The sequence below is a fragment of the Sorex araneus genome, chromosome X, assembly GCF_027595985.1.
Source record: "Sorex araneus isolate mSorAra2 chromosome X, mSorAra2.pri, whole genome shotgun sequence".
Taxonomy (NCBI): domain Eukaryota; kingdom Metazoa; phylum Chordata; class Mammalia; order Eulipotyphla; family Soricidae; genus Sorex; species Sorex araneus.
Genome location: NC_073313.1, coordinates 329,369,728 through 329,394,589, shown reverse-complemented (window position 1 = coordinate 329,394,589; position 24,862 = coordinate 329,369,728). Strand labels below are relative to the sequence as shown.

The window sequence follows — 24,862 nt, the reverse complement described above, 5'->3', positions numbered from 1 at the left end:
TCTCTGTGGCAAGGCTAAATGGACAAACCCAATGTTATCCTGCAGTTCTGGGTCTCAGTTTCCTCATCTTTAAAATGATGCATCTTTAAAATCTTTAAAATGGAAAGGAATGCCGCGATGGAAATGAAATAGACCATAGCTAAATTCCCTAAAACACTAAACTTGTATGACCTAGTGAGTCTGTTAAAAATCTTCATTAAATTCACAGAACACGGGGCTGGAGAGATAGCACAGCGGGTAGGGCGTTTGCCTTGCACGCGGCCGACCCGGGTTCAAATCACAGCATCCCATATGGTCCCCTGAGCACAGCCAGGGGTAATTCCTGAGTGCAGAGCCAGGAGTAACCCTTGTGCGTTGCCAGGTGTGACCCAAAAAGCAAAAAAAAAAAAAAAAAATTCACAGAACACATTTGTAACTTCAAAGCTAATGTAATGATGTAAAATGTTCCATACTTAGTATATATAGCCCAGCTGTAATGCACTCACCTTGCATTTGTGAGCCCCTTACATGATGGTGCCTTGACTTTGATCCCCAAAACTACGTATTCACCCATGCTATTGGAAAAAACTCTCCAGACATTGTACCAGGAGTCACCACTGAGTATTGCTGGGAATAATCCAAAAGAGAAAAGAAAATTCTAAATAATTACTCATAGCTATTAGCTGTTTCTTCTGGATCATGTTCTTAGTAAAAAAAATAAGGGAAGGAAGCGTTAGGCTTTTATCCATTCAATCCAGGTTAATCCATTCTATGATGGGGCCAGGCAATGAAGAGAACAAAACAAACATTCTCGATTTGTGGTTGAATTATTCTGATGATTGCTCAAATTTCCTCTCTTTTTTTTGCCAGCTAGGATCTCTACTTCTCTCTTGGATTTCTTTTTAGTGGATGTTGGTCTGTTAACACCTTTAGTCAACAAAGAGATTTGCCAGTAACTAGTAGAGGAGTAAAGGTGCTTGCCCAGTAATGCAGTCAACCTCCAGCACTGCCAGGGATCACTCTGAGCACAGAGCCAGGAAGAGCCCTTAAGCACACCAGATGTGGTTCAAACCCTCCATCCCCCAAATAATTTATAAATCTAGTAACCAAGAGATCACAATATTTTGTGATATTTTGCTGTAATTAAATATATCACAGTGAAATATTCATTTCTACTGATATGAAAACTCAAAACCCTTTTATCCTCATGCAACTTCCATTCCTCCCAAAGGTTAGTATCTCAGGACACATTAAATTTTGTTGTTTTTATGTTTGACGCTAAAATAACCAAAAATTTGGGGACTCCCACCTGGAGTCAATTTTGTTTGATGCAATAATTTTATCACAAATATACCCATTACAAATATGTTTGTATCATGATCTTAAATGTTGTTCAGTTTCTGATGCACTTGTTAAGAATAGCTTTAGATGAGCAAGATTCTAATTTTTTCTAAACATCAAACATGAAACTCCATCCTCCATGGCTTTTTAAGGATTCTGAAAATTTTTAAGTTCTCTGTGAATTGTAAACAATTTTTCTCAGGGCCAGAGAGATAGTACAGGGGGTAATGTGTTTGCCTTGCATGTGACCATCCCTGGTTCAAATCCTGGCGCCACATATCTTTCCCCCATCACTGCCAAGAGTAATGTTATCACAGGGCCAGGAGCAAGCCCTCAGTACCACTGACTATACCCCCCAAAGCAATAACAGCCACAATTTCTCTCTCATAAGAACTTCATGTAAGACAATGAGATGGAATAATGGCATATGGTAATCAATGATGAGTGCTGGTGATGGCTGCCCTATTAAAAGAAAGTATAGTGGGAAGGAAGTTGTTTCACAGGTAGCCTTCTCTATGTTAGGCATTATACTAAATTTATACAAAGCTGTTCTCCTTATACTAAAGCTGCAAGTTTTTCATTCTTATTTGCAGATCAGCAAACTGATGCTTGAAATGATAAAAAAGTACTTGCCCAAGATTCCAAGTGGCATTATTTGATCCTCGGTCTTTGTATTTAAAGGTTAAAGTCTTTGTACTCATTCACTAGAAAGAAGTTGGCATACCCATGGTCCAATCTCATAATAGGTCAAAGAAGCAGGGCAAAATTTAGAACACAGGCTACAATGATTACTTTCAGGACTGACCTCAGAAGAATGATTTCAGTCTTTGATGTGGATAAGTCTTCTCTTATATATGAGGTTTATCATCCAATATATTTTTAACATCAAAATGGCTCAATCATAGTGGAATTTTAGAAAACCTACTCTTAAGTGTCCCCTTAAAATATTTAATTTAAATGTTATTTTTATTATGTCCTAAATGAAAATGTCTCATATAAGTGCCATATAACTGCCATTCAAATATTATCCTTGGATCTGAAACAGTTAAGTAGAATGAACATTACTTTTTACTGTTACCTCTCATGTAAGAAACATGTGTATTTATAGATCTTCTGGTAATTCTCTACATTAATTTCTTGACCTCACACTGACGGGAGAAGGTCAACAATTCCTATAATGTCCCTGAGTGGTGCATTTTCATCTCTAACTTGGCTGAAAGTACATAAAAGCTCAGGCAGTCAGAGAAAAAACCCAACTAGCTATACATCTGAGATGACCCCAAAATGCAAGCTAATCCCTTCAAGGTCAATTGTAATTTATGTTCAATTAACTGGCTCAAGAAACCTGTTTTAGAAAGAAGCCAGAAATTAGGAAACCTGTTGTTTGAATATTTTTAGTAGGAAATGCTTTCTACATAAGCCACCCTCACATCAGTGACTAAATTAATAAGTCATCAACTGGGCCAAGGAGATAGCTCAAGTGGCACTTGTTCGTGCAATATCCTGAGTTATACCCAGGGCGAGGTCTGCACAGCCCTCTGAGCACTGGCAGGTAAAGCCCTGTAGTTCCTAAACACACCAACCTGAACTTTGCAGGGAGTGGGTGGTGCTTTAAAAAATGTCCTAAATTGTCCTTTCCTTTAACTCATCATTATTTACATATTTTAATTACTCCTCGATGACTTACTCCAGTGATGTACAGAGTACCTGAAGGATTTGAATGTGAACTTGTTTGTTCCTGTAGCACTGGATGCTACGTAAGGGAAAAGGGCTGCCAAACTCAGTCTCCACTTTCATGTGAAAGGTCCCAAATTAACCCTCCCAAAAGAGAAATCAAATAGACATTGAAAGAAAAGGAAGGATTCCTGATGATTGCTGAGAAATTTGAGCATCAAAATAAATTTTATAATAATGACGTAAAACTAATTCAATAAAATAAGAATCCTGATAAAATAAATGAATAAAATAAAAAATGTCTTCCTTAACAATAGAATGTCAACTAATAAACCCTTAAAAGTGATGGAGTGAAAAGGTCAATGAATATGAAAGTCAGCAAATTGAGGTTGGTGAGGAATAGGAACAAAATTATTATTACTTAATAATCTGCAAACCACTTGGCAGATAACATCTTGATCAAGTGAACCAGGTTAATGTCATTGATACTGGAATAAACAGACATGGTGTACCTGATGACACAGTGCATGGACTTGATATTAGGAAGATTTTGATATACATTAATAATCACAGTGTTGATGGTATGAAAATTTTAATTTAAAGAAAATTAGTAGGAAAAAGTAACACTCTCTAAAGTAAGATTAAAAACATAATCAGGAGCTGGGGGTGTGGCTGAGCAATAGAATGCATGCTTTGAATACATGAGACCTTGGGTTATTCTATCACTGGCATATCACACGCCACACACACACACACACACACACACACACACACACACACCCCTCAAAAATCAACATCAAACTTCAATAGATACACCCTGAAGTATGGAAGATACAGAGTCTTTCTGAGAATCAGATCAGACCTTTTCAGATTTATGATGATTTTCATCTATGAAGGAGATCCCCAAACACTGCTGCATGAAGAATAAAGAAAGAAATATTAAGGGGGGCTATTGAATAAACCATTAGGTATCAATAGCAATAATTCTCATAGGGTTTTAGTATGTTAATGTTTTTTTAAAAAATCATCACTGAGACATTTGTTTTTAAATTTTATTTTCATAAACACCATCGAGTGAGCTTGGAAGAAAACATCATCCCTATTTTATAGGTAGATAAACTGATGTTCACTATTATTGACTTTAAAGTCATACAAGAAGTAACTGAGAAAGATAACATTCATTCATATGATTTCAATTTCTTATGTAATTCTCAAGAACAATGACTAGTAAATTCACAAAGACAAACATACCAGCATCCTGGCGCATACAATTGGCTCAGTGCATTGCCTGCCATTGTTTCTAAAGCATACTTAAAAATCAGGGTAAACATAATTACAAATATATTACCTTAACCATAATATAACTATTTTAATTTAAAAATAAAAAAGCAATAAATATAAACCTTAATACCATCACCAAAAATAAAATTTGGGTTAGATTATTAAATGTCAATAGCTACAGATGGCTTCACAAAACAATTTCAGATTGGTTTTTGGTCTTCTGTAACATTTTGGCAGAATCTGAAATCAACATATTATTCACAGAAAACAAAACTTGATGCCAGGGAGATTCTCCTGTCAACATCATGTGCCTAGGAGAATTTTAGAAAATCATTTTTAATTAAAAGTGCCAAACATTAGAATCAACCTGAGATATTCTAAATACTAAGGAGAATTAGTCCAGTAGGATGGCTGACCTAAATTTCACAGTAATAAAGGAAGTAAAATCATTGACTTAACCTTTGTGCTCACATGCAAGCTTAATTCATACTAAACTTAGTGAAAATGCTGTCTCTAGACACCATAGACAGACTTCACTTTAAAATGCAGCATTACTGCTGAAAAATAGTGTATTTTTAAAATGACTGTGAGATCAAGCAGTCATGTGGTTTACAGAGTTCAGATAAACCCAACAGTAGAGAACAGTCAAGCCATTTCCCATGGTAAGTACTTTAAAATTGATAGAAAATTATTTAATAAATAAAACAAGTAGAGAAAAATGCAGATTTACTTTGCCAATATCTCCTGTATGAGCATTTACATTTTAAAAACAAAACAATTGGTGGATCTACTATTTCTCAGATTGGTTTAAACTCTGAATCTCCCTGCCTTATTTTGCTTAGATTTATTATATAACAATACCTCAGACTTGGGGATGGGAGGGGCTTAAGGAACAGAAATTTACTTTCTCATAGTTTCAGGGGCTTAAAGTTAAATATCAATCTATTGGTCAGTTGTATCTCTTGAGGCCTTTTCCCTTGACTTGCAGGTGACTTTTCCTGTGTTCTCTTAATATCTCCTGTGTCTGTATACCCTTGGTGTCTCTTTTTCTGCTGAAATTTCCTTTTCAGATAAGGATGCCAATCAGATTGGCTTAAGTCCAACTTACATGGTCTCATTTAGCCTTAGTTACTATTTATTAAATCCCTCGAAATATATAGTCACATTCCAGGGTACAAAGAAATTTTCAACATATAAATGGGGGGGAAGGTACAATTTAATTCTCCTACATCTGAAGTTGCAAATGATTCTTTCATGACTTTCACTTTTTTTGTTGTGCAGGGGGAGGTGGTGGTTGGAACATACCCAGTGATGCTCAGGGGCTATATCTAGTTCTGTAATAAAGAGTGACACTTTGCAGTGCTTGGGGGACCATAAGTGATATGAAGAACTGAAACTAGGATCTGGTCACATATAAGGTAAGCATCTTAACTTGAATTAACTCTATGGCCCCTCACAAAGAGTTTTGAGCTAAACTCTATCAAACTTCAGATGACATTTGAGTTTGATTTTTACAAACCTTAGGTTGCTTAGATTACCTTTGTACCCTATTTATATTTATATTCCATACTATAAGTTTAATTTAGTTTATAGTTTAGGGGGGCTGGAATGATAGCACAGTGGGTAGGGCATTTGCCTTGCATGCAGCTGATCCGGGTTCAATTCCTCTGTGGCATATTCAATATACCAAAAACAGTAACAAGTCTCACAATGGAGATGTTACTGGTGCCCACTTGAGCAAATCAATGAGCAATGGGATGACAGTGATCCAGTGATACTATAAGTTCAGAGGTACTGATTTATTCTAATTATAGGGCAAAAGCTAGAGAAAAATATCTTCACTATTATGATTTTAATTTCTTTTGCCCCTTGCCATAAAAAAGAAATATTTCAGATATTTACCTGAATCTACTAATTGGCTGTCACTGCACCCATTTACCCTGATACCAGTTTAAAACTCTCTTCTTACCTCTACCAGGTATGAGATTATGCATTAGTAGATAGCAAAGGTGAAATATTTCCTATGGTCTTCCTTACAAAGAAAATATGAATACTAGACATCAAGAACTGATGGTGGCTTAAGGTCTTTGCAACCTGATTCTTACTTAAAGACACTGCTTGATAGCCATACCTCTTAAGTAACTACTCAGAGAAAATACATATTATAGAATACATTCTTGTATTTCAGGGGTGCCTCAAAATGTTAAGGAATGTGATCATTCTGCATGTGTCAATTATGTAATCATGAATAAAAAATGTTTTACACCATTGACAAGCAGAATCTATGTTACAATTTACTCTATTTCTGGTAACTTTACCACTAAATTTCACTCATCCTGCTTTCAGAAGGATATTTCTGATATTACATATTTTTATGCAAAAAATGACCTCAGAAAACACACATGGATAAGTTAGCACACCATCTCCTATATTTAATAATTCAAAATATTTATGCATTGGAAAGAAAATCACACAGCCCTGTGCAAATTATACTTTGTACATGAGATGTGATTTTATTAAGTTGTTGATGCTGACCAGCAACCTTTGATTTCTCATTAGCTAGCTCTCCCATTTTCCACAGTGATGTTTATTTCACACTCTTGGCATATAATTTCCTTATTCTTTATGTATACAGTAAGCAAACTTTCATAACTGAGGGAATTCCAATTTGTGGGACTCAAAGTACAAAATTACTCTGAGTAATGATGACCAAATTACTACTGCACCATCATCAAATGATGTTACTACCCATATCTCAAAAGGTAATCAAGTTCAGGGGCCAGAAATACAGTACAGTGGGTAAGGTGCTAGCCTTGCATGTGACCAACTCTGGTTCAATTCCTGCATCCCATATAGTCTCCCAAGCTTGCTATAAATGATCCCTAAGCACAGATTCAGGAGTGATCAAGCCCTAAACACAATCAGTTTCGTCCCTCCCCACATACAAACACTTACACCCAAAAAAAGGTAATCAAATTGTTCTCCACTGTCTCCAACCATGATCTAGGTCTGTACCCATCACTAGACTTCAATTTTGGAGGCCAGGGTATCCCACTACTAATTCACAGTACAGTTCATCATCTTTACTGTAATTCTTTTCATTATTTAATGTCTGTATTTTTCCCTGCAATTTAAACTTTTTCTCCTGCTATACAAATGTTTCCATCTTTCCTGCAATATCAAATTCTCTATCATGTTTCCCTTAATCAACAGTCTCACCCTTTGTCTTTCTATCCCCAAGACTTCCTCTATCCAATTGCTTCTCCCAAAGTCTCTCCATTGACTGTTCTACTAAAATGAAAATTTATATGATCATCTTCTCAATCAGCTTGTCATACTTTTTTTCAACACCCCCTTCTTTTAAAGTTACTATCTCAGCAAATGGAACCAAAATCTACCTAATTTTCCATACTAGAAACCAAATGGTTGCTTTCATCTCTCTTTATACCTCACGCCCCACATTCATACTAGCCTCCTCTCTTCAACATCTGCTCTTATTCATCACTCTCACCCATAATCCCTACTGTTAACACATAGCATCCTCACTGGTTTTTAAGCTCCCTCATTCTAGTCTTTCCTCCCTTACACTATCATTCATGAGGTTACCATCTGTGAGGTCTGGATTGAGCTATTCTTATGATATGCAAGTAGAGAAAATCTTTGATTTAGCCCTCTGCACACCAAGTGGCCACAAGCGTGTCTCCCTGGAATTAACAGTTTCCAACTTGATCTTGAAAATGACCAGAATCATAACCCCATCAGATTTCTGATGTCTTCAATAATAGTATAAACACACATGAATATTGCCTGGGTATCTCGTAGAAATACTATTTGCTGGTGGGCAGCACTATACCTATGTAGATATCTACAACTGTCTCATATTATTGTAATGTTACCTCCTATGATAAACATTTCTCTGGCCTCTAGAGGTTAATGGTTGCTAACAAGTTGAGCTATTCCAGAAGTAACTAGTTATTTCATGCCATTAGCTGATATGAACTTCCATTCACATCCTACAGTGTGACTCTCTTTGCTCCGGCTAGATTGGCAAGTTCGCTATTTTTTAAGTCACTTTCTCTCCTAAGTTAGTAAACTTTGCCTGGGACACCACTGCCCTTAAACATTCTGAGATAAGTACATTCAAAAACTAACAATAAAGCTTTTCATCTGGAAAGACAAACTAGCTGGAGGATGACATGTGCCTAGAAGCTGTGCTGCTGCTGAAAATCTTTAGATTGCTTGCTCAGAGCAAAGCTGTTATTTACTTTGCTCCATATCATGCAAGGACTGATACTGTGTCTTCCAGGCTATGTTTGAGTTGGTTTTTATTGGTTTTAATTAAAAGGAGATACTAGTGAAGGATTAGAAAGTGAAAGAAAAGATTCCAGAATATTTCTCCAACTCTCATGTCTTTCATAGTTACAGCTTCCACTCGACATGCCTGTCCTGGTTATTTCAACCAAGTGACCTCATTCCCTGGAGTTAGCTTCCTCTGTCTTCCAGGGCACAGGTGGTAACAGCATCTAGCAAGTGCTCAGCTCTGGGTTGCCTCACTTCTATCTTTCTGCCTTTGCCTTGGAATTGTGATCTTTCTTAGTAGCTCAACCTCTGGACTGAGTTTTACAGTGCAGAGATAATCTCCTATTAACCACATCAAACCCCCCACCCCAGCCCCTCAATGTCTTGCTCACTGCTAACTATATAGTAGATGCTCAAGATTTTTAACACAGAATTATGCACAGGCACAGGCATCTTTCAGACTTAAGGATTGAGTAAAATATGCCAAAAATGCAAAGATTTAAGGCAAGGTCTTGACCAGAGAATTAAAATGAAAAACTAGTTAAATATGTGGATTTTTTTCAACTGGAGAAGAATGAGGAAGGAAGCACTCTCGAGGTAGGTTTTCCACTTTTCTTTGGAGTATAGCATAGTTTTCAGTCTACTGGATTACAATTCAGCCATTGGTGGAAAGTCGTCTTTTATTTCAGTGAGGCAATTTAATCAATAAAGGTTTTAATTACTCTCAGCAAATGCTTTAGAACACTAAGACACTGTCATTTTTACTCCTGGCGGCCAGGCAAGGAAAATTAAAGGAAAGCATCTTAGAATTCTAAAAAGCATTTAGGACTTTTTGAACTAAAGAAATGTTCTTTCACAAATCAAGACTTCTGAGGGGTGGGGGGAAATCCTTTGAGACAGAAACTTTCTTACTGTATTCAAGATGTGGTAAGGCAATTCCTTACCACAATCTACAATAAAAGATGATTTACAAAGCATACATATATTAATGAAACTTAGATATTAAAAGATCCATTTAAGATCAATTACATGGTGTTCTAATGATAAGAGTTGAGGATTGTTTATCAGAGTTCCCTGAAGTTTGGTCACTGATTCAGTATCATCAACTGCTGCCAAAAAGTCTCTCTCTTAAAGAAATCTTTTTTGTGCAAAGGTGTAGCACAACCATTTATCTCTGTCTGGATTGTATTTCTATGGGTATCTTAAATTCAATGTAACACAAAGCCCTTAGCCATTAAACTTCAACAAAAAGTCATTCCAATGTCCCTTAATATGGCAATATTTTTACTACAAGGAGATAAGAAAACAGATTACTAACAATCTCTTAAGATTATGGAGAGATGTGCGAAAAAGAATTCATTGCTTCTTAATCATAACAGTACATTCCATATTATAAAATTTGCCTAGAGTTGACTTCCTGCTCTGGCGTGAATCATGGTGGTGACTACCTTGGCAAGGTATGGTCCATGTGTTGTGTGAAATACTGCAGGTGCCAGTTGCAACAAAGTCACCATTGTCTTTCTGTAATGAAGTCAGTTTAAAAGGCTAAGTGTCCTAAAGTGAATCCAAGTGTGCCTGGTATCCAGAAGGTCAATTATCACACAGTGTTAGACAATTGGGATTGCATTACTACTAATCAGGGTGCTTTCATTTTGTTTTTAATAATGCAATGCTAGTCTATTAGAAAAATAAAATATATTGCAGCACACATTGAATCAGACATTGTGGCCCAGTGACACTGTCTAAATTGCGACAGTGTATACAGATTCAGCAGAACAACACTGACTCTGAATTACACAGAAGATTTTCTATACAATTTTCAAGCAGCAAATTCTTGTCTTTTGCTTTGAATATGTTTCTGCCCTCACTATTTCTTGCTCTACGGAAATTTCATCCTTTGTAATGATTGTTATAATTGATTCCTACTTTCTTGTAGAGGGGGATATGAACATTAAACTGATTCACTGCAATTTCTTGCAAATAACTTGCAGAAAATTTAGTTAACTTTCAAATAAGTCTTTTAAGTCATTTACTTAGATTTCACTTTTATGTCTTATTATACTTTAAACTTGTTTCCTTCTAACAAAATAAAACATAGTTTTATCATTCTTAATGTAATAGTGAAACAGACATTGAAAATAAAAGAGTTGATGCCATTCTGATGTAGATATATATTAAATATTAATGTAGAAATATATTTAAATATTATATATGAAGGAAATGACTGTTAATAATATGACCATCTAAAGAATACTTTTTTCTGAAATTTACCAATTCAGAAATTTATCACTTCCTTTATATTATCACTTTTTCCTTTAATGAATATTGTTTCATGTAGGGCAAAACTAAGTATTTTAAAATTACAAACTTGAGTTGAAACACAACAATAATGTCTGTTTTAATGTAATATATTTGAAATTATTTTAATTATTCTCTTTATTTTAACCTAAAGAAAATACATTTCTCTGTTGCAAAATCAGAGAAACCAGCACTTTAGCATGTCACAGCATAAATTCTTACTGCTCAAACATAAAAGTTGGTTTAAAAACTTAAATAATTTAAGATTTAAGCATTCATTTATATTTTGACCAATCCAGTTGAATGATAAAATTTAAAAACTTAAAAAATGTAAATGGATAGTTACAGATGTTTTAATCTTTTAAAGCCATTACATGTTCTTTTTCCTTTCAGTATTAATTATAATAATGATCTCCGCCTATCACATACACTGAAAGAAAGCTATATTTGTTATATTCCCAGTGCTTTTAAAATGAATTTCATTAACAATAAAAGCTAACTTAAATTTTTCAAATCTTTCTAGTTTTAAAAATTGCCTCTGGCTATTGTAAATAGAAAGTTCTATCATAAATAAAAGTGTTACTTTACACCCCCCCACCATAATAGCTTAATTACTTATAAACTCTGGAAACAATTAGTTTATCATCCTTTGAAGTGCATAAGGCAACTTGCCAGACTGAGAGTAAAACACTTGTCACTTTTTCATGTAATGAGCTTAGTTTCTTTTTTGTTATTTTAGATTATTTGGAAAAGGAAACTCAGAGGAATACAATTTAATGTTCCGAAGATTAAAAGTTGAATCATTCACTTCATAAATGGCGTCTGCAATAACACTTAATAAAGTACCGAAAGAAATATTGAAGGCTCTGTAGATTATAATTTATGTGCTTATGGAAATCATAGAAACAGATATTCTGGTTTAAAGATAAAGTTGTGCTTGAACGACACCAATATTGTAAAAGATTGACGAGAACTGTCCTCATCGTTCTCAGCCTCATAAAGTCATCCTTCACGCAAACCACCAAATTACAGGAACTGCCTCTTCTCTTCCATCTCGCAGCTCGGGCGGGCTTTCACCTCCTTGCCTGCGACCCCCACACCCCGCATTCTGCCTCCAGCCGCCTCTGGGTCTCTACCCATTCCCTGACCCACCCCCCTCCCTCAGCCCCCGGCACACAACTTTCTCCTTCCCCCACCGCTCCTCCCCTTCCCGCGGGCGCCCCTCACTCCTTCCACGCGGTTCACTGTCAGGCTGTCAGGTGGGGCTGTGCTGATTTTCTCCTGGCCCAACCTAGATCAAAGGAAATTGTGAATCTAAGTGGAAATTGCGCGACTGAAACACTATCTGCTTGAATTTGAGCCCTCCGAAGAGGAGGAGAAGACTGTCATTCCAAGGAAGGCTGACTTCTTGGCCGCTGGCAGTGCCCGAGCGGGCGCAGAGCGCAGGTGTGGGGACCAGCGCTAGAGGCCTCTAAGCTAAAGGCCAGCCGGTGGCTGTTAGGGCAACCCGTGCGTCAGAGGAAGCCCACACCTGAGGCCACCCGCTCCCTTCTGACCTCGGCGGTTAGTGAACAAGGTCATCTGTGATCCCATCACCTGACTTAGAGGGTTGTTTGCCTGGCCAGGAGGAAGGCAAGTGAGGGCCAAGAAAGGCGGGCTGGGTCCCAAGAGCCAAGAGGCTCCCCTGAGGATGTGTCCAGCTGGTGTGGACTATGGCTAGATCCGGGACAGCCAATTTTTTTTTGCGCTGTTTTGCACATTTCAAAATGATATTAACAGACTTCTATACCTTCCTCCTACTGCAAGTCCTAGTGACAACTCGCCCTTCCCTTTGTAGGCAGCAATCGCTTTCACAGTCGCCTGCAAGTCAACTTACTTTGGGGATGCATTTTGCATTTTTCATCGCCCCTCATCCCTCCCCAGACCTATATGTCAAGGAATAGGGAGTTGAGACATGACACTTTAATGTTTTTATCAGGGGACGTTCTCTGCTCCCACAGAAAGGGAGGGCGATGGGGAGGAGCAGAGGGCAACCGAGAGGGAGAGGGAAGAAGCACTCGCAGCTCCTGTGGAAATTCATATTCCGTGTATGTTGCTCTCTCACCTGAAATAAATCCTGCAGGCCTACCCACACGTACCCCGTAGCACTTATTTATTTGCATGTCATGCTTATAATATGGTAGAAAGCAAGACAGATCTTCAAGGAGGGAGGCGATGAGGCTCACCTTTCAGACTCACTCTCTTAAATAAAAAAGAATTGTCCGGCTGGGCGCCTAAGAATTTATCTTGAGTTTGTGGTCATTATCTCTATTATATAGCCCTGACAATAAATAAATCGGGTTGTTACTATCCAACAATAAAACTGTAGTGTATGGGACACCTTACTATTACTTTCCTAATAATCTGCCATTTCTTTCACTTTATATCTTCTCCGTCTTGTCTTCCCACTTGTCTACAAGGATCTATCTTCACCCCTAAAGGTACCAGACCGCTCGGTTCATTTTTATATTTTGTGAACACAATAAGTTTTCCTGTCTAGACTTTCTGTTTTTCCTCCTATTTCTAGGCTGCCTAATCTGCCTCAAGACAAAGGGTCGGCCCGGATCAAATATCACACACCCATCCCCCGACCCCACTGCTATTTTCACCACCTTGCGCGCCCACAAGAATGAAGATCGCCCCCCTCGCGGCCACCACTCCCCGGGGGCCTCTAGGAGAAAGGGCACCGCACCCACACTCAGGATGACAGAGTGGGAGAAAATGGTCTGGGTGCGCCCTTGGGTGTGCACGGAGTCCCAGGGCCGGGTCGAGCTGGAGAGGTGGCTTGGGCTAATTCTACCTCGCATGACCCGGACCCAGTTCTGGATTGTGCGTTCCGGAGTCTGGATCTCGGAGCCTAAGTCGCACCCCTGGGACTTCTCCCATCTCGCTCTCCGCCCAGGCAGAGCGTCGACCCGCCTGAGAAGTCGGGTCCGAGCTCCAGTGCTGCTCCGCCGCGGCGGGCGGGCGTTCACACCCCATCAAGTGTGCTAGGACCCCCCTGCCCGGGGGGCAGAGGGGCAGACAGGAAGGTGGGACGGGGGTGACTCTCCGCTCTGGTTCCCAGGGATGTCTGCGCGCACGCCCACCCAGCCTCTGGGCTCACACCTGGGGTTGGCCCGCCCCGCACGCCTTAGGTACGCGGCTCCCGGCCGCGAGCCCCCAACCACGCGGAGGCGCAATCTGTTCGGGGCCAGAAGCTCCCAGAGCCTCAGGGGTCCCCTGCAACGCTGGCAGGAGGAGCCCAGCCCGGGTCTGGCCCGCGCCTGCCGAAACCTACCCGCAAAGCTTCCAGCAAACGACCTTCTCATCCGCGAAGCGGGATAAATGGGGCAAAGGAGAGTGGGGAGGATTTGGGGGAGAAAGGGGTACAGGGAGAGCGGGGAAACGAAAACAAACAGACCTGCTTCGCATCCCTTTTTGTCTACACTGCGAGTCTCAAGATACCAACTTAGCCCACACCAAATCCCCACCAGGCTTGTTTTTGTTTGTGTGACTTCGATCAGATAGAACTCGGGACCAATTCTCTGAGTGCGTGAGGGAGAACAGAAGCCCGGGCCAGGCTGCTGATGGTGAACTTCTCACCTTTCTTTAACTCACTACTAACATGTCCTTTCAAAAATCCACGCTGCTCTCTCTCTCTCTCTCTCTCTCTCTCTCTCTCTCTCTCTCTCTCTCTCTCTCTCTCTCTCTCTCTCTCTCTCTCTCTCTCTCTCTCTCTCTGCCTGTGTGTGTGTGTGTGTGTGTGTGTGTGTCTGTTTCGCTGTTAATTGCGTTTTGCTGGGATGATCTTTAACGACTCGAAAACAAGCGGCTGGGAAAATATTCACGTTTGGGACAGAAAACATTTTTTATTTATATCTCTGACATTTAAAAGAGTAGAATTAATTTGTCCTGTCTACATTTACATTGAGAGAAAGTTTCAGAAATCTACCCAGGGGGAAGTGAGGGGGTGGGGGAGAGAAGAAGAAAGAAGAAAAAAGAAAGCAAAGAAAGGGAAAAGAAAAGCTAGGCTTGTTTTTTTTCTTATTTCAGATCTGTAATCAATCATTGAAATAGGAGGCAGCAAAATTGTAAAGATTCGATAGATTAAAATGCAAATGAAAGATAGAAAAAGAAACATTAACTTGGCGATCAAAGATTTAATAACCGTAAATCAAGTTTTTTTTCTTTTGCAGCTGCAGTTTGTGTGTGTTTATGTTTTAATCATGTTCGTTCCATAAATAAATAATTTCTGAAACGAGACTAATTTTTCATTATTTTAACCGTGGGCTATAACACTAAATATTAAAAATAGAAAACGAACACGATGCCAGATCCACAACCAAATAAGAGAAAGACTTGCATTGATTGGTTAAAATCAAGAGGTTTCATTTGTGTGCTTTGAAAATCTGAGAATTATGCTAAAAAATTCTGTCTTAACTGACAAACCCAAAGTTTTATTTTCTCTTTAATATTTTATGTTAACGACAAGATACCATTTATTAAATATATGCGTGACTGCATATCCATTTCAGTTTGAGCATTTTCAGAGAACGAAAGTGCCAGAATATTTAAGTGATACACAACATATATTATTTCAAAGCCACTTGATAAGACTTCCTGGAAAATAACATTTTTAGAAGAATCTGCCTTCTAGTGAAAAAATTGTGAGTTTAACATAATTAAAACTTTCTTTAGCTCTATCATTAAGATTCTTTCCCCAAATAAGACTAGCTTAGCCCTTTGTTTTATCATTCAATTAAGGTTTATGTCAAGCTGTCAAATTATTGGACAAACTATTTTATTTAAGTACCCATTTTCTCATATGGTGAGGACTTTCCATTTAGATCTTTCTGTTTAAAATATTAAGTTATATTGATCACCTTGAAATTATCTCTAAAACTTGTAAAATGAGTACTTGTACTTAGTTCTTTTTTCTTTTATGATAGTCTTATTAATTTGTGAGGGTTTCATCTTCTGAAGATTGGAAACTTTTCTTTTTGGTAACACAGATTTGCAATGTTTAAAAAAAGTTCTTGGCTTAATTTGTCTTTGAAGGATCTATTTCATCCTGATTTATTGAGATGATGAATTAGAATTGTCTCCATTTTTCCTCTTTCCACAAATTAAAATTAAAATGATAATCAAACCTTGAATACATGTTTCCTTTCTAAAACCTTTTAGTTAAATGTGAGCTAAGTTGGTGTCCACTCCTTCTATCCCAGCCACACAATCACATTTTCACTGTGACAGTTAAATAATGCATTTAGTTTAAAATTACACTTGAACCTTTTCTCCTTTGTATTTATTTTTTCATTTACTGCAGTGCAACAAGATGACTTGATTTTCATGGGATTACATGAACTCCATTCAATGTTACTGGGACATTTCTGCTCCACTAAATACTTACCTTAATAGACAAATGAACTTCTTTTTATTTGTTGGAGTTTGTAGACGGTTTTATATACAGAGTGTTCAACTGATTTAGTTATTGTTGTTGTGAGAATCGAACTGGCACAAAAGTCATTTATATAAACCGAAGAGATATGACTCTGTAAAAGGGAGACGCATGGGCAGAATCACAGGAAATTATTTTGGTTTATGTCTCTTATTAATTAAACCGGATGCGGCTTTATTCTAATCTTTTACTACCGACCATTTTTAATGCTTCCAAATATTCCCCCACCCCCATCTTTTTATTCACTAGATAACTTGGGTTCTCTTGTTGATGGGGGTTGCTTTTTCTACATTATATCACCAAGCAGTAGAATGTAAAATCGCATGCGTCTTCAGATCTTCGCACCCCTTTCCAAAAGAAAAAAAGAAAGAAAGAAAAAGAAAAACAGATATGCTTTCCACATTCAGTTTTAGCATCTTGTTTCGTTGAAATGCAAGACAGGTACTTGATTTAGCATTTAAGCAAAAGGTTACACAAACCGCGTTTTTAAAAAGTGTTGGGATGTCCGACAGGGTCAGCCCCAGATCAGATCATTTTTTGAATGCAGACCTAAAGATAATGAGTACTTGTTGTATTAAAGGGGACAAACAGTACTTTGGCTTCCTCTGACCCCAGAATGCACGGCTCGGTTTCATTGATCATCCTCCTTTATGAGATAATGCAATTACAAACATCAATAAGGGGCTGCAAGGGGAATCATTATGCGGTGACAGTGATAAATGACGGTGCAGAAATAGCATGCTTTTTCCCCCCTAACAATCCAGGAGCCCAGGGGCTCCGGGGGCTGAACACAGTCGCCAAGGAAACAGATGACATCCCAAACGGCACCAAAGGAAAAAAAAAATGAACAGTCTTTCTTTGCCTTTCACTCTTTTCCGTCTTCCAAAGAGTTAGTTTTGGCTCCAGCAGCAGCTGCCACACAGCCATTTCGCTATTTCAGACATTAAAGACGGGAGCGGGCCGTGGGGGTCTCCTCCCCTTCCATCCCCACCCCCACCAGATACCACACAAAGCTCACTGTTCACAGTTTAGGGCTACCTGAAAATGTACGGCTCCAAAAGCAGATTGGGGAGGGACGGGGGGCAGGAGGGACGTGAGTTTGCACAGCCGTCGCGTTGTGTTTTCCCTGCTTTCACGACTATGTGGTGGAAACTGAGTTTCCAGAAAAAAAAATAATAATAATCCTGGCGCCTCGTGGGTCTGCCAGTAAGGGACGGGGGCGCGTGGCTCGCCTCCATCTCCCCGCAGTGCCAGAAGCTGCTTCCTGCCAAGGGGTGGGGGCGGGTGCAGCAAGCGCCTGCGAGGAGGGCTCGCCGCTCTGCTAGGCTTCTTCGACAGGGAATTATCAATGGGCGCGGGAATCTCCCCGACATCGGGTTCTTTAAAGCCCCCAGGGTGCCCTCAGCAAGGCTTCTCCAGGCCCTGGCCGAGTCGCTCCCACCCCCACATCTCCTGGGTGCGATAGACGGGCGCGAAAACGGCGCGGGCAACTCGGACTGCAGTTGGGGGACCCGCGGCAGCGATGAAGGGGGAGGAGGAGACTCGGGGAGGCGGGAGAAACTGGGGACACTCGGTGAAGAAGGGGAACTCGCCACTTTGGGGGAAGAGAGGAGGAGGCAGAAAGCGCGGAGGTCCGAGGGGGTCCTAAGAAGAAAAGCCCAAGGGCGGGGAAGAGGAATGCAAGCTAGTGCCATCCCATCCTTTGCGAAGGTCGCCCACCCGAAGGAGACAGAGACGGGCCCCTGACCCCTGTCGGGCGTGCCGGGGTGTGGAGCAAGGGACACCTGCGCAGCCCGCCCCCGCGCACCAGGCCCCCGCCCCAGGAGCCGGCGGGGCCGGTGCGTGAGCAGGTGACTTGATTCACTTCTGTGCCTCGTCCTAGAGGTCCCGGGACTCGATTTCCGCCTGAAGATTAAGATCATTGCTCGAGTAATGAACTTAATGCTTTAGGGTAGAGGTGAGTATGTCTGGAAGTGGGCAGGGGTAGGAATTAGAGACCCGATCGATGGGAGACTGGCTTAAAACTCAATCCCTTTGCTCCAGGGCTTCGCTGCCCCGGGTCCCCGCGGTGGGCTCTGCGCGCCGGGCGAGAGGGGGCAGCGTCCGCAGCGCCGTCCTGGGTGGCTGCGGGTCAGAGCCGGGCCCCGCAAAAATTCTTCTCGTCGCTCCCACAGATCCTCGTGATACCCGTTTTTAGGGCAAATACTGACAAAGTTCAAACGCTGCCGAATTCATTCATTGCTCAATAGGTTGTTTGTTTTTCCTTTCAGCTCCGCCTTGGGAGAGAACGTTGCAGGCTCTATAGCTGGCAGATTGGGCCCCCGCCCAGTCCTCAGCCGCCCCCTTCGGTGGGGCCATTCCCGACTCGCTCTCCGTCGCCGCTCAGCCCCGAGCCTAGGGACTCCCCGAAACTCAGGTAGCCTATTCACCTGTCCACCCCAAGGGCCACCGGCTGTGTAACAATCCAATGGTTGTGGGGTGGCACCGGAGAAGAATGAGGCGAAGGGGGTGGGGGGGTCCCGGGCCAGAAAGGGCGCCCAGCTACCGTCTTCACGCTGCTCCAGGCGGCAACCAGGTGCCCACCAGGGAGAGCCTTAACTTCAAGTCACGTTTTCACGGTTCCACCGGGGCCGAGGGTTTGCGGGATCCGAGAGGTTGGAGTGGGTAGAGGTGGGGCAGAGACTTTGAAGTGATCCTGCACCAGGCGTCCGGACGCCCCCTCCTCCACCCAGTACCCCGGGTCCCCTACTTCTAAGTGCTCCCGGGCCCCCAACTTCCTGAGAACGCGTTCCCGGAGCCGACACAGGATTCACGAATTGTCCATCAAGAAGCCTCTGGCCCGCCACAAAGCGCCCCGAGAGGTTCTGCGCTGGGGGGGGGGGGGGGGAGGAGGGGGAACCGAGGCTGGTCAGCAACACCGCCACCCCCGCAGGAGGCGCCTGTCAGCAATCTGCGCAGACCCCGGGTCGCCTCGTCTCCGAAAACCGAGTCAGGACCTCCCTGGACCTGACACTTCGGGTCGGGGCGGGGAGGGGCGAGGAGGCTGCTGAAGGTGTCCGGGTCGCTCCCCGGATGCTTGCCGCGACGCGGGCCAGCGATCGGGCCGCCGCGGCGCCGCGCGCGCGGTGACACGCGGGCACCGCCGCTCTCTGGCGCAGTCCCCGCCCGCCCCGAGCTTGGCCTAGCCCCAGGCATCTCCCCCGGCGCCACGCACCCCGAGCGCCAACTCTGCGCGCCGCGTGGGAGCCGCTGCGGGGAGGGGCCGGGGCGGGCTCGGGCTTTCCCTTCCCGGCGCTTTTCCACTTCACTGCGAAGTTTCCTGCCCGGCACCCGGGTCGGGCCCCCTGTCTCCACTTCTCCTCCCTTCTCCCAGCCCCCCGCGAGCCTAGCGAGTCTCCGGAGCTCCCCAGAGCCGGGCCCTCGGCGCCCCCAAGCCCCGCGCCGCCCTCCCAGCCGCCCTTAGACCAGAATCCCGGGGGTGGGGGGGGGGTTGGCTAGGCTCTCGCTGGGGCCCATCTCGCCGGCCCGCGGCTCACTGCAAGGAGACACCCGCTGCCTCCCGAGGAACTCTTAATACCATCCATACAGCTTTAATGCGTTTATAATTCGATAAGTGATTTCAATTTGAAATTGTTAGTAACTAATTTTATGGGTAATTTTTCCACATCAAATATTTAAGCATCAGATTAAGGGAGCCAGTTCCGACACAGGATAATAAGGGGGTTTTCCCCCACCCCACCCTATCCCCCCCGCGCCTCCGCCTCCCAGTTTCCTACCAAGTCGTTTTTCCAAATCCCCAAAAGATGGCAGTCGAAGCCGACGTTCTTCTTTTCCTGCGGCTCTGCGAAGGGAGGGCGCGGGGGGAGAAACCGGGAGGAGGGCGGGGGAGGGGGAAGAAAAAAGGAGGAGGAGGGAGAAGGGAAAGAGAGAGGGGGGATGGGGGAACTAGACGTTGCTTGGACTTTTCAAACTAATTCTTCCGCACGTTTCTAATAGATGTAAGAAGCGCTGGTGAATTTCCTGGAAATGACCGGGGGACGGGGGGGGGGGGGGCGAGGGGGAGGGGGAAGGAGCCCCCCAAAGTGGCTTATGTGGTCGGTCGGAGCAGGAGATGTGAGAAACTCAGCACTTTAAAACTAAACCCTCAATGCCCAGCAGTAGGGGGAGAGCAACTGAGTAGCTTTTTGTTCTGTCTTTGTATTTTAACATTATATAAATGTACAGCCACTGAGCAGGGTGTTTCCTCGAGGACGGGCCTCTGCAGATTACTCAATGGGGGAGCAGAGGTAGGAGTAGGGAACGTTGATGGGTGCGGGGAGCGGACTGCTGTGGGTGGAGGGGAGGCTGGGGCCAGCCACGGATGAATTGCAGACCAGTTGCCAAAACTTTTTTTTCCCCCTGCTGCTGCTGCTGTGGCTGCCTTTGCTGCTGCCTTTGCTTTGAATGTGGGTAACTAGGAAACAGCAAGCCGTCTGAGAAGACGGAATTTCCAACGTGTAAAATGTTCTTAACGGAACCATTGAGCGAGTGCAATAAGGCGTGAGGGGGAACTAATCTTCCCATTTAAATGTTTGTGGCAATTTTATCTAAATGAATTTTAATGCTAAACGAGGGTAATTCCCCATTTGTAGCGCGTTTACTTCTCTTTCCTGTGCTTCTAAAGCAGTCGAACATCATGCAATGAACAATAACAATAAAAATACTGTCAAGGCATATTATTCATTTTGAATGTGTTATAATTACAGCTGATTATATATGATAGGGTAAAATATTTTTAATTTTTTTGAAAATCATTAAAATTTTACTATAAAGTAGGCTCGTTCAGTCAACACCACTACCACCATCCCAATAAAAATAAAAAGCAGGTACGATTGTATGCCCTTGTTTAGAAAAGGGCGTTTTGTTTTTGCCTTTTAAGAAACATCAAAAACACTCTCAGCACCTCTATTATTTACCCCTTTCGGATAAGTGTCCTCAATAACCTCGGAGCTGTCTCTGAAATTTACAAGAGGAAAAGCTAAAATGGCATTAAGAGAAGGGGGGATAACAAGAAGGGGGGGGCGGCAGCGAAGCAAGTCACTCACAAAACCGTCATACACAGGGTGGAACACAGGGAAAGAAAACTGTTTATTTTTTTTCTAAATCACTGGACATGAGTGATCTTGATTCTTCACAGACCCCATACTTAAGTCCTCTTCTCTTTCTCAATCATCTCTCTCCATCCCTCTTCTCTCTCTCTCTCTCTCTCTCCTTTCCTCCCCCACAACTCCCCTGCCACTTCCCCCTCCCCCTTTCTGCTTTCTTTCTTTCCCTCCCCCACCAGGCAAAAGCTTCCTCAGAGAATAAAGGCTGAAAATAACCAACTCACCCAGGCATGTACTGGGGAGGAGGGGCAGATGGTTAGTTTATAAAGTTTATTATTAATTTTTAAAGTAAATAAATGGTTGTTAACTGCTACTAGCCACCCATCAAACGAGAATTATTTCACGAATATGGGCTATTTATGTAGGGAAGAATTGCCCCCACGAAGTCCAAATGGGAAATTTAAACAAACCCATGTATGGGGTGGGGGCGGGGTGGGGTGGTGTAGAGGGCTCCGCAGGACCTCCCTGCAGAGGGTTGAGTGTCGCTGTAGGGGCTCACCCACGTGTTTAGAAAGAAGGCCCCATAAACAAAAGGTGAGTCCTCACCGCTGTTCCAACCGGTGAGTCTAGTACAGGTCACCTAGTAAACCCAACCCACAGCTGATTTCTCTTTTCAAATAGAAAATAGAATTGTTCAGGGTGGGTTGATAGAGTGACACTGGCTCGAAGTCAGTGTTGAGTTAAAGGCTATTCTCTTCTGATCTTGGTCCTTTGTTTATAAAGCAATCATTGCTAAAAGACTGATATGTAAGAACAAATTTACCTTAATTAAAATATTTGTATATTTTCCTTAGCTGTAGGAAACATGTTTATAGCAGCAATTTTATTTAAATAAAATTATAAGCTATTCCAGCTTAAACATGTTATTTTGTACCATTTAGCTGGCTGCCATGCAGAAATTCTGGACAGCTGTTCTGGAAAATTGGTTAATAACCAGTTTTATCCAGTGAGAACATCGAGAATATTTATAAAAATTAGATTTTGAAGTCTGCTCTCTTCAATTCATGTAGTTAATTTCCTAATAGACATATACTGCTTATCCTAGGTAACATCCTTAGTGAGTGAAAGACTTAACTCTGTACTTAGATTTGCCATTCTGTGCAAGAATAATTTCGGTGATATTAGATGAGTAATTCTGTTGGATGTAATCTGAGTCTACAGTTAGTTTAGTGCCCTCAGGCCTTAAATTTGCTGATATTAGGAGTTCATTGAGACAACATAAAGAAATCAGTGACTATTATTAAATAATTTACCTTGCAGTTAAATTTCTCAAAGATGTGTGTGTCTTAGGGAGCTAAAATTAATTTATATATATACTACATTCATCATCAAAATTTGGGGGGGCAGTAAACAAATTTTTCAAGCAGTGGAGTCAGCATGACAAAAATAATCTTGTTTTTATTTTAGATTCAGATTTCATTACTGCACTCAAACGACTACAACTGGGCTTGGCGTTATTTTACAATCCAAACTGTTTCCGTCAGAAACGCTAAGACTCAGTGTGCAATGATTGTTATTAATAATTAGCTCCTTGGTTTCTTGATAGAAAAGGCTATCAACAAGCATTTGTTTATCCACAACAAAAAGTATAATTAGCTTATCCCACTTAGTAAATCTTGTATGCATGCCAACTCATACCAAACTGCTACTTTTACAAAAAAATTGCAATAATACAGTTCATTTTTCCAGTCCTTTTTGCACAAAATTTATTTACAATGTCTACATAAATGCTCCAAGGTGGGACTATGGAAAAATACACACATGACCGATGCTTTGCTCAGAAATAAAGTCAACATATTAAAAATAAATCTTCAGTCTATGTTTTTGAGCTGCATAAAACAGGAAGTGATGTATAAGGTGGTGGTTGTTGCATGGGGACAATGATGCTTGATGTGACAATTAGGCTTCTAAACACACGGCCTTTTGGTTTCCATGCTTCCTCCTACCAGTCTCCTTAAGACACTGCCTGCAACAGCTGATTAATCATTGTTGATGACTGCAGTTTTTCCCATCCTTCCCGATTTACATCTGTTCAGGCCAATTCAAATATGGTGAGTAAATGAATTAGACATGCAAATTCAAGCCCCAGGCTAGAGAGAGGGAGAGAGAGAAGAAGAGAGAGAGAAGGAGAGAGAGAAAGAGAGAGAGAAAGAGAGCGCACGCATGGCTGAAATCCTAGGCAAGAAGAAAGATTCTTCTGCCTGATAGTTATTTTAATGCTCTAAAAATCCTGCAAATCAGACCTTCCTGTCCCTTGCAGGATAACTGTAAGGCTTTTTAATGTAAGGAGGCTTCTGGAGGAAGTGAAGAGCTATGGAAACAACACACATAGTGTGGAAAAATTTCACATTTTTTTTAAAAAATCTATAAGAAACAACATAATATGGATAACAGTATAATAGCATTTACAATATTTCACTCTTTGTTCTTTTAATGTCTTATATAGTTATTTAGCATGTCCCCCAAATTGACTTCGGTTGGTATTTCCTGCTTTTTAAGAGTCCCTATGAAGAATTAGGGATGCTCCTTGGTCCAAAGTAGATGCCAAGAATGGAACTCCACAGTCATTGCAGAAAAAACATGATTTGAAATCAGTCACCATTGCAGACAATGCATATTCCCTTAAGCTACTGAGCATGAATGTCCATGACTTGTCCACTCATTGTTGGGTCTCCTGTATTAAGAACCGTGGGGCTTGATGCTGACATTGGCATTCCAGGGTGGGGCGGTCCTCCATGCATCATCACTGTTGGGTGGTGAGGGTGTCCAGGAATGTACGTATGCATGGGGGGCCCATGACGCAGCTGAGCAGGATGGGGGGGCATCTGGGGCTGGGTATAACTTGGCTGTCCCATACTCACACCCATTGGACCACCCCGGGCTACATACTCCCCTGGCATACTTTGCAGCCCTGTAGAAATTCAAAAGAAAGAAACAAAAAAAGAAAATATTATGAAGAAGCAATAGTGTGGTTCTAGTTATGGCAATCCTATGAAAGCCAGGGAACACTGGGGTGAAGGGAACATGGCTCTCTAAAGTATTCATTCACAGAGAAGAAAATAAAATGAGAAATGTCATGCTGGACACTCGCATCTTACTATTTCCCTTTCACTATTACTGTTATGGGGTCCACCTTCTGAAGTCTTATTTGCCTTTGACAAAGTAAAGATCTGTTTCGAGGTCTGACCTGAAAACACTTTTGTCCCTGAAATAGTCACCAACTGTTTCATACAAAGCTAAACTATATAGACTCAGGCAGGGTGATTACTTAGTGAAACATGGACTTTTACATTAAAAAAAAAAATTATCAATGAATTTCTTCCTCCTGGTCTTTTCAGCACTGGGGGTTAAAAAAAAAAAAAGCTTT

The 24,862-nt window shown here is 41.7% G+C and overlaps 1 protein-coding gene across 1 annotated transcript in view; it reads right to left on the bottom strand.

Moving 5' to 3' along the window:
• Positions 1-22,875: 22,875 nt before the first annotated feature.
• The window catches only part of MEIS1 (Meis homeobox 1), a 143,143-nt gene continuing 141,156 nt past the window's right edge, over positions 22,876-24,862 (bottom strand). Inside the window, exon 12 of the mRNA XM_055122745.1 lies at positions 22,876-24,406. Coding sequence (XP_054978720.1) covers positions 24,123-24,406 — 284 coding nt within the window. The 3' untranslated portion in view covers positions 22,876-24,122. The remainder of the gene's footprint in view (positions 24,407-24,862) is intronic.